The 19,738-nt window shown below is 38.9% G+C and overlaps 3 protein-coding genes and 1 long non-coding RNA gene across 5 annotated transcripts; 2 read left to right on the forward strand and 2 right to left on the reverse strand.

Annotated features, from left to right (window-relative positions):
• Positions 1–2,817: 2,817 nt before the first annotated feature.
• On the reverse strand, positions 2,818–18,440 carry LOC147915469 (uncharacterized). 2 transcript variants are annotated; one of them, XR_015554025.1, is made up of 4 exons: positions 17,995–18,440; positions 10,658–10,852; positions 5,876–5,944; positions 2,818–5,729 (listed from the first exon to the last, which is right to left on the reverse strand). It is a non-coding gene; the product is annotated as an uncharacterized LOC147915469 (long non-coding RNA). The 2 variants fall into 2 exon arrangements; XR_015554024.1 differs by having other exon boundaries at positions 2,818–5,944; positions 17,995–18,438.
• Positions 12,482–12,927, reverse strand: LOC147915470 (histone H2B type 1-J). Its single transcript, XM_087438193.1, has one exon. The coding sequence runs from the start codon at positions 12,910–12,912 to the stop codon at positions 12,532–12,534; it is 381 nt and encodes a 126-aa protein (XP_087294319.1). The 5' UTR covers positions 12,913–12,927; the 3' UTR covers positions 12,482–12,531.
• On the forward strand, positions 13,208–13,691 carry LOC106804029 (histone H2A type 1). Its single transcript, XM_014797408.2, has one exon. The coding sequence runs from the start codon at positions 13,237–13,239 to the stop codon at positions 13,627–13,629; it is 393 nt and encodes a 130-aa protein (XP_014652894.2). The 5' UTR covers positions 13,208–13,236; the 3' UTR covers positions 13,630–13,691.
• Positions 13,979–15,994, forward strand: LOC101401463 (histone H3.1-like; the record flags this gene model as incomplete). The annotated part of the gene is made up of 1 exon (XM_087438199.1): positions 13,979–15,994. A coding segment is annotated over one exon (414 nt), but the record flags the coding sequence as incomplete, so codon positions are not given.
• Positions 18,441–19,738: the final 1,298 nt, after the last annotated feature.

Consider the following 19,738-nt stretch of genomic DNA (forward strand, 5'->3'; position numbering starts at 1 on the left):
ACATTTTGTCAGAAATCTTTGGTCCTGCCCTCCTCTATCCACTTTCCCTTCCTCATCCCCAGATGTAATCGCTATCCTGACTGCTATCACCATGCATTAGTTTTGCATTTTTTTCAATTTTATACACTTGGAATTATACTTCAAGAATTATATTGAATTTTATTTCTTTTGCTAAACTGTTTATTTGTGATATTTATCCATCCTGTTGCATGTAGAATTATTTCATGCATTTTCTTTGCTCTATAAAATTCTGTTAAAATATACCTCCATTTAATTACCCTTCCACTGTTGATGGACACTTGAGTTGTTTACTATTTGACGTTATTATGGATAATGCTGCTCTATACATTCTTGTATCTGACTTTTTGTGACATGTGCATGAGTTAAGTTATGGAATTGCTGGGGTGTTAGTGTATGCATATGAGCATTTTTACTGGATACCAACAAACAGGTTTTCACAGTGACCTTTGCATGTTTGAAGCTATTATACAAATGCTGCTGCTATCAGCATTTGTGTCCTTTTGGAGGCAATGTACATGCAGTTATTTGAACTGTTGAGTTATAGACCATAAATATGTTCAGTTTTAATAGATGCTGATGAACAGGTTTTCAATGTGGTTGTTCCAATTTTCCCACACCCTCAGTGCATTAGAATCCCTGCTGTTTTACTTCCTTTCCATCACTTGGTGTTTCCTGTCTCTTTATGGTTAGTGTGGTTGGTGTGTAGTGTTATCAAACTGTGATTTTTACTTGAATACACTTATTGCCAACTGACTTTGAGCACCTTTTTTATGTATTCATCGTCCATTTGGAAATTCTCTTTGAAAGACTTGAAAGAGACTTTTGTTGAAAGTGACAAGTCTTGACTATTTTTTAAAAAAAAGAGTTCTTTATCTTTCCTTATTTGGTTAGGAAGGTTTTTTTTGCTTTTTTTTTTTTGAAAATGAGCTCCTTGACACTTTGTATTTTTCATTTTCACTCTGTCAGTGATTTCATTTTTTAGTATAATTTTAATATAAGCCACTTTTCAGTCTTCCGCATCACGGTGATTGCATTCCGCCCCCTTTAAAAGTCCTCCCCTCCATAAAAGCCTCCAGTTTTCACCTGGGATATCTTATAGAAGGTTCCCTGTTTCTCATTTCACATTCAATGTACATTTCATTTTGAAGTGAAATTTTTAAGGTGACATAATAGAGGAGTCATTTTCAAATTTTTTCTCTATTCATATACAATTAACTCAGCATTCTTTACTGAAAAGGCTGTCCTTCCCCCACTGCTCTGCAGTGCCAACTGTGTCTTTCATTAAGTTTCTTTATAAGTTTCCCTCGTTTTTGAAATTTTGTTTTTCATTGATTTATTGTGTGTATTTTGGACAGTTCCAGGTGGCTATAAATAGAATAGCTTTATATAAAATGTGATATTTTTAGTGCAATTCCTTAAGCTTGTCTGCATTTTGGGTTGATCTTGAGGTTTCTGGACAGTTTCCTTTTCCACATCAGTTTCACATTATTCTACTCAGTTGCCAAAAAAAGAAAGTGCTTGTATTTTGATAGGCATACAATTGATTCCATTGATTAAATTGAGGAGAAATGACCTCATTAAAATATTGCCTTTCAATCTTCAGCCATAATACTTACCTTTATTTTTTTCAAGTATTTTAGATTTTTCATTGTACTATTTTAGTGTTTTCTGTGAAAAGATCTTGGCCACCATTATTAGACATTTCCCTAATTATCAATTATTTTCTATCTATTCCAAATGATAGGAATTTCATTTAAATTTCTAAATATTCATATTAAAGAAATAATTGATATTTGTAATTTATTTTGTAAATAAATTTTCTTTCTAAATTTATTAATTCTCATATTCTCTCTAGAGTTATGTATGTATTTTATGCATAATAAAATAGCATCATTTGGAAACAGGAACAGTGTCATTTCTTATCGCTTACCCCAATTATAAACTTTTCCTTCTTTTTCCCACAGTTACCATGGTGAGAAAACTCAGAAGAGAATTGACATTCACCTGAACTACTTCAAAATCCCTTTTTTATGTTCTAAACACACACTTCTGTGTCATGTATCTCGGGCATTTGGAGAGGGAGAACCAGGATGGCTTTTTCACTTGTCCTCAATGTCCTGACATCAGTCATATCCAAAGCATCCAGACCAATTTGGCTCTGGGGAGGCTGGTGACTGAGATCTAAGTGATGATGCCCATGCTGAGCATGTTCTGCTGGATGCTGGATGTAAGTGCCCCATCCCAGCCCCCTAAAAGGGAATGAGGAACTTCCATTATTTTTGCCTAGGAAGGGAGGGATCATTGTTCAAACTTAAAAGGCTGTGTAAGTTTTTAGAGAAGCTACAGGAAAAATATTTGAAAATATTTGAGACTGCCACAATGTATTTATTGCTGCCTCAGATGATACATGGAATTGTAGCTCATCACATTTCTCTGCATAAGAAGAAGTTGGTCACCCAAAAATGGGAGTCCAATTGTAGCTTAATCTTGATGCAGCTAAGATTATCAACATCACACTCTTCACAAATCAACCCCCACTCCAGATTGGGAATTTGGAACTAGAGAAGGGATTTTGGAAATGAGAGACTAGTACATTTGCTACAGTGTTTGAGCCTTCCCCTGTTTTAGTACCTAGCATTTACAGTTTAATTTCTGTTAGCTGTTAGCCCAGGGCCAATCTTCCTCAGCAAAAAGAGGAGGATTGGCAACAGATGTTAGCTCAGGGATAATCTTACAAAATAAATAAATAAATAAATAAATAAATAAATAAATAAATAAATAAATAAAAATAAAAAGGTATCTTGTAAATTTGTTTTATCCTATTATATTTTTAACATGATTGAAGAATTAAATTTTTACTTTTACTTAAAAAAACAACTTTATTAAAATATAATTGGCATATTATAAACTGCATATATTTAAAGTGCACATTTAAATGAGTTTTGACACGTGTATACACATGAAAACATTACCCCAATTAAGATAGTGAAGTAATCCATCACTCCTAAAGTCTCCCGGTCCCCTTTTGTAAGACTTTTCTCCTGCACTCTCTGTCCTCCATCCCCAGAGGACCACTGATCTGCGTTTTGTCACTATATATTAGTTTGTATTTTCTAAAGTTTTGTAGAAATAGAATTCAGTGTGTTCTCTATTTTGATTGGCTCCTTTGACTCAGCATAATTATTTTGAGATTTATCCCTGTCGCGTGTGTGGTAGACAGACCCCCATGAGCCCCACATCCCAGTGTTCCGGCCTTTGTCTAGACCCTCCCTTGAGTATGATTTCGACCTGTCACTTGCTCCTAGCCAGTAGAACATGGCAAAGATGATGAGATCATTTCTGTGATTATATCAAGTTGTATATGATCCAGTCTTGCCAGCAGACTTAGTGGTTTTCCTTTTACATTTAGGGGTCTTTTTTTTTTCCTGTGGATAACCAATTGCTCTGATAAATTTTTGAAATGCCTATCTTTTCCTCCCTAACATGATATCTCACCTCTCTCATTTCTAATGGTGTAACAAAAAATTAGATGTGATCCTTGGCTCTCTATCTAATTTAATTGATGAATGTGTCCATCTCTGTGCGATACCACCCAGTATTACAGCTATATGAGTCTTTTTATCACTAAATCATATTCCCCTAAGCCTCAGCTTCATCTCTAAAATGAGGATAATGATACATGTTTGTGAAAAAATTAAATTGGATTAAATAAGACAACGTGAGTAATTCACTTTTTATCATTCTCTGATACACAACCTTGAATAGACAGTGGTGATTATTACTATGAGGTCCTTTTGGTGGTATTTTGAAGAGTATCTCAGGCCATATGGTTGTAACAAGTACAGATTTAAAGTTAAGGAGGAGAAGTTTAGGCTGGAGACAGGTTTGGCCGTCATTCGTCCCTTCATCGGTGGGACTAGATGGCCTACTCCGTACTATGGCCAGAGAGGAGACTGTGGACAGTGAAACAGCAATTGTTATTTTGAAGGGCTGGAAGTTTGACATAATCAAAACAGCATAAAAAAGACAAGCCAAAGGCAAATACAAGTGTCCCCACTCAGAAGCTCACCAGGTCCTACTGCTGGATGAGCTGGGAATGACATCGACAGCACTGCTCTTGAGTGTTGGTCCTTCAAAGCACAGGGGTGAAACGCAAGCCTTGTTGGCTCGTGTGGAAAAGTCTTTACATGCCAGTGTTTCTCTTCCAGGAGGAAGAGAAATCCAGAAAGCAGCACTCTCAGAGAAAGTGTACTTGTAATTTCCTGTAAGCCATAACCCCTGAAGCTGACTAGGCTCTGTGCCTTCCCTAATGGAAGGGTCCTGACTCAGAGAGAACAGAATAACATGAAGTGACACAATATGCCAATTGCTGTATTTGCTATATAAAAATAAAATTAAATGATGTATGTGACAATAATCATTAATGAAAAACATTCAGAAAAAAGAAGCAATGAGAGTTTTAACAAAACCGAAGGTTTTTGTGGGGGAGAGAAAACTGGGGATTCAACCTGAAGAAGCGCTCAGGGAATGGTGGGAAGGGATGCTAACTTGTCTTTGATCTTCTGGATTATCCAATGAAGGAAGTAAGGAAAATTCTTTGAGGATCTCCCTTTTGGCAACAGTGGAGTCAAGGAATATTACTTCATTTATTTAGAGATATGTTCTGTGCCAGGCACTGTTCTAGAAGCTCAGAAATACAGTAGTGATCAAAATAGACCAAAACAGAAAAATACACCTCTCAAGGGACTTACATTCTAGTGGCATGAAGAGAATAAGCAAAATAGTAAGTAAAATATACAACATGCCAGACCTTGATACATATTATGAAGAAATATAGGGCAGTAAGTAGGAATAGGAAATTCATATGAGGTAGCTCAATTAAAAAGATGACAATCAAAGAAGGCCACACTGACAAAACCAGCACTTCGTGTTAAGACCTCAATATCCGTCCTTGGACAAAGCATGGAGGTCCATCCTAGGAAGGGAACAGGAATTCAGCCACCCCACAGTTGTCCTGACCTGGCTCAGCCCCTGGCAGCTCCTCAAAGAGGCCCACTGGGGCCATTCCTCTCAAAGATGATCATCAGGCTTACTTTCAGGGAAGATGCAGCCATTGTGGGGTTCCCAGTGTAGGAACAGGTTTGGCCTCAGGTTACTCTCCTCAGGTCACTAGCTTGGGTGCACCTGCTGAGAAGTTTCAGCCACTATATTTACTAATAGGAAAGAGTTACGAGCTAGATAATAAGAAAAGCAAAGGGCAGAACCGTGAGAGGAACATCATCATTGGCCATTTGAGTTAAAGTGGGGTAAAGAGAATCCACATGTATATATTTGTATTTGTATAAAGAAATTCCAGAAGGTACACAGGAAACTAATAAACGTGTTTCTTCGTTATTGATGGGGGAACTCGGCAGTTGAACTGTGTTGGAGGCAGGATTGTTTTTTGTTTACTGTATTCTCTATGTACAGTTATTAAACCCTAGTAAAGGACTGCCTCATAGAAACCATAAAACGAAACCAAGTTTTAGCTACATTATCCTAAAGGGCCACAAGATGGCGACAGTGTATCTTAACTCTGCAGCCTGAGGGATGGAAGGAGGGGACTGCTGCTGTGAGCTCCTCCCTTGTGCACGTGGCATCTCTTCTTGTTCCCTTAGTTCGGTGTTGGAATTTCTCTCTGCCAACACTTGATTCCTCTCAGTGTCACCCTTTGTTGCCCAAAAGAGAAATACATTCGTTAATTGGGCTGGCTTTTTTTAAAAACTTTTTTGGTGAGTGGAGAGAGAGGGAGGCAGAGAAGGGATTATGGACATATTGAAGCATATGCAAAAGTACACAGAAGAGAATAACACACCTGCAAGTGTCCATCACGCGTGCTTCAACAAGTACCAACGTCTTGCCCATGTTGTTTCACTATCCATGTCTACATTGCAAAGGAAGGGGACAGTGTAAAGAAATCATAAACATGTTATTTCAATTACGAATATTTTCACAAACATCCTAACAGATAGAGTCAAACAAAATACAAGATTTCACACCTAAGAAAATTTTAGAATGACTTGTAACATCATCCAATATCTATTACTTTAAAAAAAAACTCCTCAATTGTCTCAAATATTTTTTTACAATGACACAGATAAGGCTGCTGCTTATGAATCCTTCCCTATGGTGAGGTCTTATTTTCCTATCTTATCTTCTAAAAGGGCTTACCTGTTTTCCTTTTACGTTTAGGGATTTTTTTTTTTTCTTGCCCTTGTGGATAACCAAATGCCCTGATCAATTTTTGTACAGCCTATCTTTTCCTCACTAACCTGATATCTCACCTCTCTTACTTTAATGGTTCAGCAAAAAATTAGATGTGCTCCTTGCCTTTCTGTCTAATTCAGCTGGTAAATTTGTTAATCTCTGTGCAATACCACACAGTATTATAGCTACACGAGTCCTTTTTTATCACTAAATCATGTTCTACTTCATCAGGAATTTCTTGGACTTCTTTTTTACCACTTTGATCTTCAAATAAATGTTAGAATTAACTTCCAAATTCCAAGACTAAAGTTAGGATTTTGACTGGAATCACCTTGAATAATTACACCAATTTTAGAAGAGCTGATATCTTTATACTATTAAGTATTTTTCTATGAACATATTACTTTTCACTTCTTCTTTCCTCCATTTTTCATTTTCATTTAATATCTTTGAATAAGAATCTTATATCATTAGATTTCTTCTTGATCCATTATATTTACTGTAGCTATTATGTGACTATATTATATATATTTAAAAACTTTTAAAAAGGTTGTGTTATATAGAAATTCAATTATTTTTTGTAATTGAGAAATTGCCATTGGAGGCCATAAACAATGGCCAAAAAACAAAATATACTCTTTTCCACATATCGCCTCTCCATGATGTTGATGATGATAATTTTCTCGCCTAATATAATGCATGTCTCAGTCATACTCAAAAGGAGCATGCAAAGTCTTTTCAGTTATAGAAAATAGCTCCTAATCCAGAATCTACTTCTCTTCTAGTTCTATTATGAGGCCATCTATATATTCTGTAACTTGTAGAGTTATGTGGCACTAAGACATCCTAAATAAAATGCTGAAGGAGAAGGAAAGAAAAAATAGTGATTAGGCTAAATAGCCAAATATATACATGAAATATCAAAGGAAGAAATATGAGTAGACGGGACAAAACTTTGTTATCTAAAAACTATTTCACCAAGTGACCAACTCCTAAGATTAAAATTTTTTTGTGCATTTATAAATTTTACAGTAACTTACATTAGTATAGTTTAACTTGTATTCGAAGATTTCTGATACTGTTAAGTTGACCAGCTTTCATTGTGTATATATATATATATATATTTTTTTTTTTTTTTGATAATGAAGATTGGCCCTGAGCTAACATCTGTGCTCATTTTCCTCTATTTTGTATGGTTTGATGAGTGGTATGTATGTCCATGCCCAGGATTCGAACCTGTCAACCTCAGGTCGCCAAAGCGGAGTGAGTAAACTTAACGACTATGCCACCAGGCTGGCCCCTCATTGTATATTTTTTATGAAAGCATTTTAAAGAACACTCAAACTGTCTCTATTCCAGCTGCCTGCCCATGTCCCTCAAAACAGAGAATGTGAGGGGGAGAAGAAAAACAAAAACATAAAAATCTGAGAAACAGAGGAATGCAAAAGCCCAAATCTCTTAAATCAAGACCTCACACAGCTCTCTTAAGCCAGCTAGTGAATCTAAGTAAAATTGATTTAATTAAATGAACCATTTTTGGTAAATCAATAAAATTTACCAGAGTCATCTCAGTATCCACTGGCAGAAGTAGTCCTCCTTTGGATACCAAAACTTCTAAAAACACACACACACAATAAACACAAGAGAGTGAGCCCTGAGATGCAAGGATGGAAAGTGAAACTTTTTTGAGTTGATTATTAAGCGTAATAGCAGAGGTATCACTCCATGTCTGTCTCTTAGTTCTTTAACCAATGAATTTTTGCAGTGGGAGAAATTATGCCTATTCTTCGTCACTATTCAGCACATACACAATATTCAGTTGAACAGAACTCCAATAACTTGCCAAACTCCTAGATGCCACTTTAATTGAGTTTTCCAATAATTGCTGAGGCTGCAGCTTATGAAGGATGTGGTCCACATTAAGGCTAGTGAGTCCCATGGTTATCTGTGCATTGCCTTACCTTTTCTCTAAAATGTATTGAAATGGGTAAAAAACGATGTTGTGAAATATGAGGTATAAAGTATTCTATAAGTCCATAGATAGTCTTGCTAGTAAAGCACGAGAGAAAGTGAAGCACGTCTAAATGTAGAAGCGTCTATCTCAGTGAAGACAAATCCCTGCCTCATGTGTGACAAAATGGATCCAAGAATACTTGTCCCAGCATATGGGACACTTAGCAGCGTCAGTATCCAGGTCAGCCTTGGTGAGCTAAGTCTGTACTCACGTGTGACCTCTACCACTGCCACCCTGGCCACCTTGTTGACAAATTGCTTGGGCAGTTAGAAAGGTGTTGGCAAGAAAGACTTAGCGACATCCTCATGGTTGGTGTTGTATGCCTGATTATTGATAGTTCCTCTGAAGAGTGGGCCTTTTGGTTAGCATTCACGTGGAACACCAATTTTTTATACTTAGGGATCATTCTGAGAAGTGCATCCACATCACTGTTCCACAAAACCTCTTGTTCACAAACCTCCAGTTTTGTCCCCTTCAAATCTGTGCCTGTCCAGACAAGTCATTAGCCATGAACATGAATCAGTTTAGATCAATATCTTAGATCATTTCTCCTTCCAGAAAAAGTAAACAATGAGATGCAATGCATCCAATTCTTCCCAGTGGCAGTAACTTTTCTCTCTTCCCTATCGTCTTTCATGGATACTTCTGAGTGGTACATTATTATTACTGTTTCTAATTACTGCTGTAATGATTGGTGTCAGTAGTAGTATTAGCTCACATATGTTGAATGCTTACTATATGCAGAGCATTGTTCTAAGCATGTAAAAAGTGTTAATTCATGAGAAGCATTATTATATTCTCGTTTTAAAATGAGAAAAAAAGCCAGAGAAATTAAAGTAATTTGCCAACACAAATTTTAAGTGGCAGGGCCAGGCTTCAAACCTAGAGAGTCTTTCTCAATCAACAATTTATAGGAAAAATGTTATTAAAAATAATATTATTGTTTATAACATATCATTAAAAAATAAATGTTAATAAAAATAAAATGTTATTAAAAAATAAAAAGCATAACTGTGCTTCAGAACTAGAAATAATTGGAGTGTGAGCTACTTGCTCTAGCAATTATTTTCTTCCTTCAGTACTTAAGCTAGGTCTTATATCACTTCCACAAGATAATCAAGTGCTGATGTATACTTCAGATTTGTAGATCTGATAACGTGCAAGTCATAATAAGGAACACAAAAAATGGTTTCCCAACGTCAAGTGTATAGTACAGTTTTCATAGTGAATGAGCACAGATATATTTGCAAACACCAGGGAAAATATTAATAATGTATGAAACAAGTTCTTTAGGAATCCGTAGTTTTTAGTTAAAATTCAAAAATTCCCCTTTACATTTATGTGCAGAATGCAAATATGCTTTAGAATATGCAATGCAAACTCTAAACAGAGTTGCATATCCAAAATTTGGGGACATTATCAGGAAAAGTGACACTTTGAAATCAAAGTTTAAAATAAGTCATCAATGGGTAGTGTGCAAATATAGTTATTACTAATTTGATATTTTCTATATATCATCAAAAATTGAAAATAAAATTAACAAAAATTTATGTTATGATTAAATTAACATATCAAAGATAATGTTGTAATTGAAGAATAGATATCTGCATAGAATCTGGATATAGAACCACTAATCTTTCGACAGACTTTGTCAGTGTCTCTATTAACTCCTCAAGGAATGGGTGCCTTGATTTCAGCAACCATGGTAGATTAAAAAGAAATACGTGTACAGTAGAAGGAAATATAGTCATTAGATATAGCTTGAAAAAAGGTCCTTGACAAACAGCTGGTTCATCTCTTTTTTTCCTCTCTCTTTTATTTTTTTCTGCTGAGGAAGATTAGCCCTGAGCTAACCTCCGTTGCCAATCCTCTTCTTTTAGCTCAGGAAGATTGGCAGTGGACTAACATCTGTGTCCATCTTCCTCTACTTTATATGCGAGATGCCTGCCACAGCATGGCTTGATAAGTGGTGCATAGGTCTGCACCCAGATGGGGCCTGCAAACCCTGGGCTGCTGAAGCACAACACACGAACCTAACTACTATGTCACCCGGCAGACCCCACAGCTGGTTCATCTAAGGCTATGTCCAAGGCATCATTTCAGATCGTGATCTCTGGGGAAGACCTGACAATTAGTTATAAGTATTTTGAGCAACAACTATCTATTTATTTTGTAATAAGCTGTATCACAATGTACATTTTTTTTAAGTGACATACTGTGTTAGTTTAGCTTTGAATCAATTCTTCTGAAGCTGACCAGCAATGGGTTAAATTGATGGCATTTGGTTTTAAGCAAACGATTAAACCCTTGTCTTATTCGTAAAGGGACTCCATCAAGGTGCAAATAACCCAAAAGAAGAAAATTTAATTTATTTACCTGATTTATTTATCTCTTAGGCAGTTTAATTTTCTGAGTAATAGGAGAATTGGCTGGGACCTTTTCAACTTTGTAGTTTTCAAAACTGTAGTCTTTACAAATTTTCATCTGGGGATGGACTATTGCCTATGACTCTTCTGTCCCAATCCCTCTCCGTTTGCCACAAATTCTGGTTTTTTATTTGATTTCTACATCCTATAAGACGAAGAAACAACAAAACAACTATTTAACTTAGAAATTATCATCTGATTATGTGGATTAATAGAAAGAATTGGGGGCTCATGTAATACATAACATAAGAAATGACAAAAGTCATTTATGTTCTGTTTGTTTACAGGATGCGGTTATCATTACTGTGGGATAGATATGGTAAAGGAAAAGAACTTTTTTCTTTCTTCCTTCCCTTCTTTATTTTTCATGTCATGATGAGTGTACATTCTCTTATGTGGAAACATACAACAAAGCAGTTAGTAGCAACTCAAGTTGATACATATGAGAAAGAATATGGAGGCCGTTTCCAAATGCTGGACAAGCTGTTGGAAGAAGGTCAAAAAAGGGAAGAAATTTCAGAAAGCAGGTAAGATTGAAGTGGACATTGAAACATGGACAGGATTTGAGTCAACAATGGACAAGAGTGTATTGGACACTGGATTTAACAAAATATTGTTTTAGATATCACGGTGCTAAATTTAGATGTTTTAGCTATCCTAGGTAGTAATTTACTTATTTAAATTAAATTCATTTAAAATTACTCCCTAAACCAAAACCAGCCATAGTGGAAGCTTCCGAATGCTTTATCCATCAAGGCTTTTTACCTAAAAAAGACGGAATTTCGAATAGTTATAATCTACAGAAAATTATTGTTCGTTGGGTGACTGGTTCTCATTTATGACAACTTGAATAACGCCAGATTTGTTTCTCCTCACTGGGTCCAGGCAAAGTCAAAAATAGGATTTAAAATACTAACCAAAGGAACTTAAAAATAGAAAACTGACTTTTTGTTTCAGAAGAGAGTCTGGGATAAATGCACTCAAGCTTCTCTGCCTTCATGGGACCACAAATAGTCCTGTTTCGTCTTATATTTTCTATTACATGGTTATACGGCAAAAGGAAAGCAGTATCCTAATTAGAAACTAAGCACTGGTGTTTCTCAGATTGAAAACTACATCCTTCAAATTCCTTTCTCTCCAAGGAAAATTTCAAGAAATGATAAATCTCATTCCCGAAAGGGATAAAACGCTCAAGAAAAGGAAAAAGATGAAAAGTAGAATGGATTACCCAACAGTATTTACTCAAAGAGCTTGTGTGCGCTGGGCTGGGGGAGGGGGGAAGTGGATTCCTCCCGCGCACCCAACCCGCGATTGCGCCCCGGATGCCGGCAACCAATCAGGACGCGGAGAGGAAAGGCGGGCGGCTCCCCGGGCAAATTCAAACTGCCCGCGCAACCTCTGCACCCGGGCATGAATCCAACTCTGTCCCTCACAGATGGCCGGGGAGTGTTTGAATTTGCTTCGAACTTAAAACTTTCTGTTCCATCGTTACGTAATCTAATAGTTATCACAACTGTTGGCAGAGCCCTTTTAAATGTACGAAGTTCCTAATGACAATAAAAAGCTCCTGGCGTTATGTTAGTTTATAGTTCGAGCTTTGTCAGGGTCAGCAACGTTGTTTTTGTCATTAGTGGATATCGAGCTTACTGTGACAGCAAGGTCCCTAAAAGATTGTTCAGTAATTACTCTACTTCGCAGACTAAATATAGTAAGGAGTTACAAAACGGCCCAGCACAGAAGGAAAACAAGCACCAGCTCTGTCTTTGAGAATATGGGTGGCTCTTAAAAGAGCCGTTAGGTTTGAGTTTGCAGTGAACTCACTGTTTACTTGGCGCTGGTGTACTTGGTGACGGCCTTGGTGCCCTCGGACACGGCGTGCTTGGCCAGCTCCCCGGGCAGCAGCAGGCGCACGGCCGTCTGGATCTCCCTGGACGTGATGGTCGAGCGCTTGTTGTAATGCGCCAGGCGCGACGCCTCGCCCGCGATGCGCTCGAAGATGTCGTTGACGAACGAGTTCATGATGCCCATGGCCTTGGACGAGATGCCGGTGTCGGGGTGGACCTGCTTCAGCACCTTGTACACGTAGATGGAGTAGCTCTCCTTGCGGCTGCGCTTGCGCTTCTTGCCATCTTTCTTCTGAGCCTTAGTCACTGCCTTCTTGGACCCCTTTTTGGGGGCCGGAGCGGACTTGGCTGGCTCAGGCATAATAGGGAACAGCTCAAGATTCTTCAACAAAAAGAGAAATAATATGAGGAAGACACAATGTGTCCTCTTTAAATAGAACCTCTCATGCAAATAAGGTAAGTTAAAGTCCTGTGTGTGATTGGTAGCCGTTCAGGAAACCGTCAAAAGTTAGTTCTGCCCAATCAGAATGCAAGAATCCCAAATTCGCATTTCCATTGGTTAAAATGAAGCTGCAATCGTAACCAATGACGTATCTTCTTTTTCGCGCCCAATAAGGGTTATAAAAAGTGCCGCCCCTGCACTTTCATTTTGGTGGCTACTTGTGCTGAAGTCTGTGAAGCCGTTATGTCTGGACGAGGCAAGCAGGGCGGCAAGGCTCGCGCCAAGGCCAAGACCCGCTCTTCGCGGGCCGGGCTGCAGTTCCCCGTGGGCCGAGTGCACCGCCTGCTCCGCAAGGGCAACTATGCCGAGCGGGTGGGGGCCGGCGCGCCGGTGTACCTGGCGGCGGTGCTGGAGTACCTGACGGCCGAGATCCTGGAGCTGGCGGGCAACGCGGCCCGCGACAACAAGAAGACGCGCATCATCCCGCGCCACCTGCAGCTGGCCATCCGCAACGACGAGGAGCTCAACAAGCTCCTGGGCAAAGTCACCATCGCGCAGGGCGGCGTCCTGCCCAACATCCAGGCCGTGCTGCTGCCCAAGAAGACCGAGAGCCATCACAAGGCCAAGGGCAAGTAGGGACCTCGATTAGCTTACAGCAATTCGAATAAATCGAATCCAAACCAAAGGCTCTTTTAAGAGCCACCCATCTATTCTGGAAAAGAACTTAACATTTGTTTTATACTGGGTGAGAAAAGAAGAAAGTGAGGTTTAATCGGAAAAACTGAGTCGCAGCTACTCATCCTCCATCTTGTTGAAAACAAAACACCATTGATGAAAAGTAAAACTGCAAGGACGATAGAAAGCTTTTATCTCTTTAAAGCTTCTTTGCAGTTTATATGAACAGACATTAGATCGCTATCGCTTAATTTCTTAACTAATAAATGTGTGTCCACAGGGAGCCATTAGTTTCGTCAGTTTCTGAAATACTTTGGTACAAAAGTTATTGCCCTGGTTCGGATTTAGCAGACGATGCGGCAAGCAACTGACCACCAAGGCGGCCCGCAAGAGCGCGCCGGCCACCGGCGGCGTGAAGCAGCCCCACCGCTACCGGCCCGGCACGGTGGCGCTGCGCGAGATCCGCCGCTACCAGAAGTCCACCGAGCTGCTGATCCGCAAGCTGCCCTTCCAGCGCCTGGTGCGCGAGATCGCGCAGGACTTCAAGACCGACCTGCGCTTCCAGAGCTCGGTCGTGATGGCGCTGCAGGAGGCGTGCGAGGCCTACCTGGTAGGGCTCTTCGAGGACACCAACCTGTGCGCCATCCACGCCCAGCGCATCACCATCATGTCCAAGGATATCCAGTTCCCCTGCAGATCAACGGAGAACTTAATGACGCCATAGTCTCTCCCCGTCGAAAGCTGTCTTTCAGGGCCACGTACATTTTTCCAAACAGTACTTATGCTGTGAGCCACTCTGCTCACCACCACCTTCAGTGTTGCTAAATAAAATGAATGAAATATTGGGTTTACATCTGTAGATATGACACCATTCTGGAGCATGAGAAAGGTTTCTCATGTTTGGGATGCACCTAAAATCTGAAGTGCTGTTGCCTAAGGAGAGTTTGGCAAGGTAGTTATTTCTAACAAACCTTGAACTAATCAAGATGTTTGAGGAAATATTTCCCATAACCATTGCCATTGAAATATAAAGTTGCTAATCACACAGACTGTTAAACTGCTGCCTCACAGACTTAAAAGTGTGTGTGGGGTAAGGAAAATATAAATGAGGATTATGGTATGGTTCCGCAAAGGGGCTGTTTATGAGTGTTGGAGAAATGTAGTGTGTTGCAGGCTCCTGTCAGAAACCGAGACCTCTCAGTAAAGCTAATATAGTTATATATGGAAAAGGGTGATTTAATGTGACATTACAAGTAACTTTTGTTGTTTTTGTAACTAAATAAGGAATATCCCTGCCAATGGTTTTTACTGCCTGGGTGGAAGGATCTTGCCTCCTACTGTCTGCTGGATGAACACTTTTAACTGATGTCATCTCAAAAAAAAAAATGTGTTAACTTTTTTTTCTTGAATATCATAGACACCTTTGGCTATCTGGTGACATTTATGGAAACCCTTCTCAGACTGTTTTAAGTGTATAAAATGGAAAAATTGCAAAAAAAATTATGACATTACAGTTATCAAAGTATTTTTAAAAATAAATTTGATAGAATTACATGTGCTTATGTAGTTAGCACATTACATAATACAGTCTTTTGGTGAGCCTAGTAACTGCCATCAGTAATTAAATGAGTATTAATGATGGTTGAAGATAACTCATTGTTATGACACATAAAACATTTGTGATTTCCGTTGAATAACAAAGTAGCAGGTACTGAGGTCTGTGGCCTAAATTCATAATAAAGTGTTCAAGTTCAGTCAAAGGTAATTAAAATATATTTTTTCCCAGCCAAGCTCGTGGACTTACCACCACCACCGCCACCCCCTCTCCAATTTCTATCTTTGGAGGTATTGTGGCAATATATGGACCCCAGGTTGAAAACACTTGCTCTAAAATTGGGCCGACCTACCCCATTCCTTTTCAACTTAATTATAATTTTTCCCTGAAACTGCATCTTCCTGTGTGGAATTGCTTAAGCGTTTGTAGTCTATTAATATCTCATATTAATATTTACACTCTTTTGTTTTTTCTATTTCTTGTGCTTAAAATATAACTACTTCCAGTCCCAGTATAAATATGACTTCTTGGAATAAAAACAAATGCAGACAACAATATCTAACAATGATAAGCACTCAAATGGCCCCACCAAAATAGTAAAATACTTGACTTTTTGATAGGCTTAAAACCCAAATGATTTTATTCATTATTCAATTGTTCTGTCTTTATATCTTCTGATGGTAGGAAAAGAAAAATATTTTTTCCTCTACTCTTCTGAGTTTTTGGCTGAGACCTCTGTAATAAAAGACAGATTTGCATTTATATAACCATTATAGACTGTTTGGGCATCTATTCATTTTGAGGTAGGTAGGCTTGATGAGAACATTTCATGATGGTGGGCAGAGACATTAAGAAAAACAGGTGGATGTGGTAGACAGATTAGGAGGAAAAGGGGAGGAGGAAAGAGAAGGGAAGGTCAATTATCAGCCCTTCCTTTAGCCTGATTACCTCTCCTATGTCTTGGCTAGATTCTGCTCCCTTCCCTTTTCTCCTCCAGGGCCAGTTTATCTCCCTGAGGGCCTAAACTTGCCCCACCAGTAAAGTGATTATGGTCCCTAATCAACTTATTTGTGGACTGCCACCCAAATCAAAGGGAAATATGAGGCCTGGATTTCTCTCATGTGGAACAACATCTGAGGGCAAAATGTGGAAGACACTGACCACAACGACAGTTTTTAGAAATAATATGCAAAATAAATACCGAAAATTTGTATTGTCACTTTGTTCCAGTAGTGCAATCACTAATCTGCTTAACTTCCATCTGGTACGGATTGAGAAGACCAAATTCTCCATCAAAAATTGGATTAATAGGTCCGGCCAGTGGCATAGCAGTTAAGTGTGCATGCTCCGCTGCTGGTGCCTGGGTTGGGATCCCAGGTACAGCCAGATGCACCACTTGTCAGGCCATGCTGAGGTGGTGTCCCACATACAGTGGAGGAAGATGGGCGTGGATGTCAGCCCAGGGCCAGTCATCCTCAGCAAAAAGAGGAAGATTGGCATGGATATTATCTCAGGGCTGATCTTCCTCACACACACACACAAAATTGGATTAAGATAGGACCAGCCCCAGGGCTGGGTTAAGGGTTAAGTCCAGCATGCTCCGCTTCAGCGGCCTGGGTTCCGTTCTCTGGGCATGGACCTACACCACTGTTGGAAGCCATGCTGTGCGAGGCAACTCACATACAAAATAGGGAAGGGTGGCACAGATGTTAGCTCAGGGAGAATCTTCCACTCCAAAAAAAAAAAAAATGGATTAAGATGGACCTCTAGGAATTATTCCAAAGAACTATTTGGTCAAATGCACAAAGACATGTGTCAGAGGTAATTGCAACATTGTTTTAGTACAGAATTTCATGAAATCTAAAACACCTGCTATTGTAAGATAGACCATTATGTGCCAATAAACAAACACACACATAAAAGGAAAGATTAACTATATTTGTAACGTGCCATCAATTTTAAGACACATTTGTATTTGAGATGTGTGTACAAATATGCATTTCAGACTTAAAAAATATAGTGGCTTCAATTTGAAAACAAATGAATTTCAATGAGGAGGGTAATAAACAAATTACAGAATTCCCCATAAAATGGAAAAATAGTACCTATTTAAGATGAATCACTCATCCCGTCAACAAAAGTACTGGGACATACTGAAGTGGACATCGTGCATACAAACTGAATAAGACAATTTCCTTGCCTTCATAGCATATACATTCCAGCGAGAAACAAAATAAACTTAAAAATAAAAAATATTAAATTTTTAGGTTGTGATGAGTGCTGGAAAACTAAATCAGGTTCATAGGGTACAGAAAGACAGGGGCAGCTGTGAGTGTGCTCTTTTGGGTGATTATATTAATTTCCCGGGGCTGCTTGTAACTATTGACCACAAACTGGATGGCTTCATTTATTGTGTGTGTGTGTGTGTGTGTGTGTGTGTGTGTGTGTGTGTGTGGAAGATCAGCCCTGAGCTAACATCCATGCTAATCCTCCTCTTTTTGCTGCGGAAGACTGGCTCTGAGCTAACATCTATTGCCAATCCTCCCCCTTTGTTTTTTCCCCAAAGCCCCAGTAGATAGTTGTATGTCATAGTTGCACATCCTTCTAGTTGCTGTATGTGGGACGCGGCCTCAGAATGGCCGGAGAAGCGGTGCGTCTGTGCGCGCCCGGGATCCGAACCCAGGCCGCCAGTAGTGGAGAGCACGCATTTAACCGCTAAGCCACGGGGCCGGCCCTGGATGGCTTTAAACATCACAAATTTATTCTCTCACCGTTCTGGAGGCTAGAAGTCCAAGATCAAGGAGATACCAGGGCTGGTTCCTTCAAGGCGCTTTGAGGGAGAAATCATTCTGTGCCTATCTTCTAGCTTCTGGTGGTTGCTGGCAATCCGTGGCATTCCTTGGTTTGTGGCAGCATATCTCCAATCTCAACCTCCATCTTCACATAGCCTTCTTCCCTGTGTGCCTGTGTCTTCTCCTCTTCTTATAAGGAGAGCAGTCATAAGGTTTGGGGCCCATCCTAAACACAGAATGATTTCATCTCAAGATCCTTAATGATTACATCTGCAAAGACCCTATTTCTAAATAAGGTGACATTCTGAGGATCCAGGTAGACATAAATTTGGGGGGACACTATTCAACCCACTACAAGATCCTGGAAGAATTCTAAATAGATGGTATTTGAACAGAGATGTGAATAAAACCAGGTTGTAAATTACGTTGCTCTTTGGGGCAAAGCATTCTAAGGAAAGCAGATAATGCAAATACCCAAAGCAGTAATATACATGGAATATTTAAGCAAGATCAAAAAGTTTAAGAAAGTTAAAGATCAAGTTTAAGATCAAAAATGTTTAAGGAAGATCAAAAGCAGAGGGAGCAAGGATAGAAAGTAAGTTCACAGAGATAGGCAGAGGTCAGGGCATATAGGGCTTTATGATCATGGAGGGTTTTATATGCTATGCTATGAGTTTTGCAAATCCTTCTAAATGACTATTCTGAGAGTTATGAACAGAAGACTGGCATAACCTGATTTGCATTCCTCTGAAAGTTCACTAAGGCAACCGTATGGTGAATACAAAGTTTAAAAGTAAGAATATACATTAAGAAACTATTGCAGAAGTCTTTTTGAGAGATAATAGTTGTTTGGCCTACACTGGAAGCATCAGACAATGGTTAAGTATAGTATGTATTTTGCAAGTGTAACTAATAAAGTTTGCTGCTGGATATGATGTGTACTGTGTAGGGGAGGAAAAATAATTTTCCCTCTACCGTTCTGAGTTCTCAGCTGAGATTTTCTATAATAAAAGATTAACAAGAGAAAAACAACCAAAATTTTATTAACATGTATACCACATCTATAAATGAGAGATACTCAGGAAAAATGAGTAAACTCCCCAAAATGGCCCAAACCACCACCTTATATACCATCTTCAGCTAAAGACAAAAGAAAGAAAGGTGTGTGTGTTTGAGGGGAGGGGAGTTAGGAGAGGTTACCAGGAAAAGCACAGTAAACAAGGGTAAGGTTTGTTATGCAGATTAAAGTAGGTGCCTTCTCCATGAAGATTCTCTTGTGATTTAGTCATCCTTCTCTTCCTGGTACAAACAGGGAGACACTTATAACTGGAGATTTCCTTTAGCAATGTAAATGCCTCTTACAAAAAGGTAACTTCTGCTGTTTTCAGAGATTCACCTTTGTGTGCTGTTTCTCAAAAATAATAAGTTCAATACAATCCTTATGACAAAGAGGCATTGTTTGGGGTGGCATATTCAGCTACCCTTCCACTGTGAAAGAATGTAAAGTTACAAGGAAAATATCTTGATTTGTACTAAGTTTATCTTGATACATTATGTCAATTAGTATGTTAAAAAAAAAACAGCCCAAATAACATTGCATTTTTATAAAATAATGTATTGTATGGTTATAGAAAAATAAACTCATTTGGCTATCAATTTCAGAAAGTATAAAGAGCCTGACAAATTTTTCAGATATCCATCGCTTGCTAACCTTATTAACACA

Source organism: Ceratotherium simum, chromosome 13 (assembly GCF_057802395.1).
Source record: "Ceratotherium simum simum isolate JZ-2026a chromosome 13, ASM5780239v1, whole genome shotgun sequence".
In the NCBI taxonomy this organism is placed as follows: Eukaryota; Metazoa; Chordata; class Mammalia; order Perissodactyla; family Rhinocerotidae; genus Ceratotherium; species Ceratotherium simum.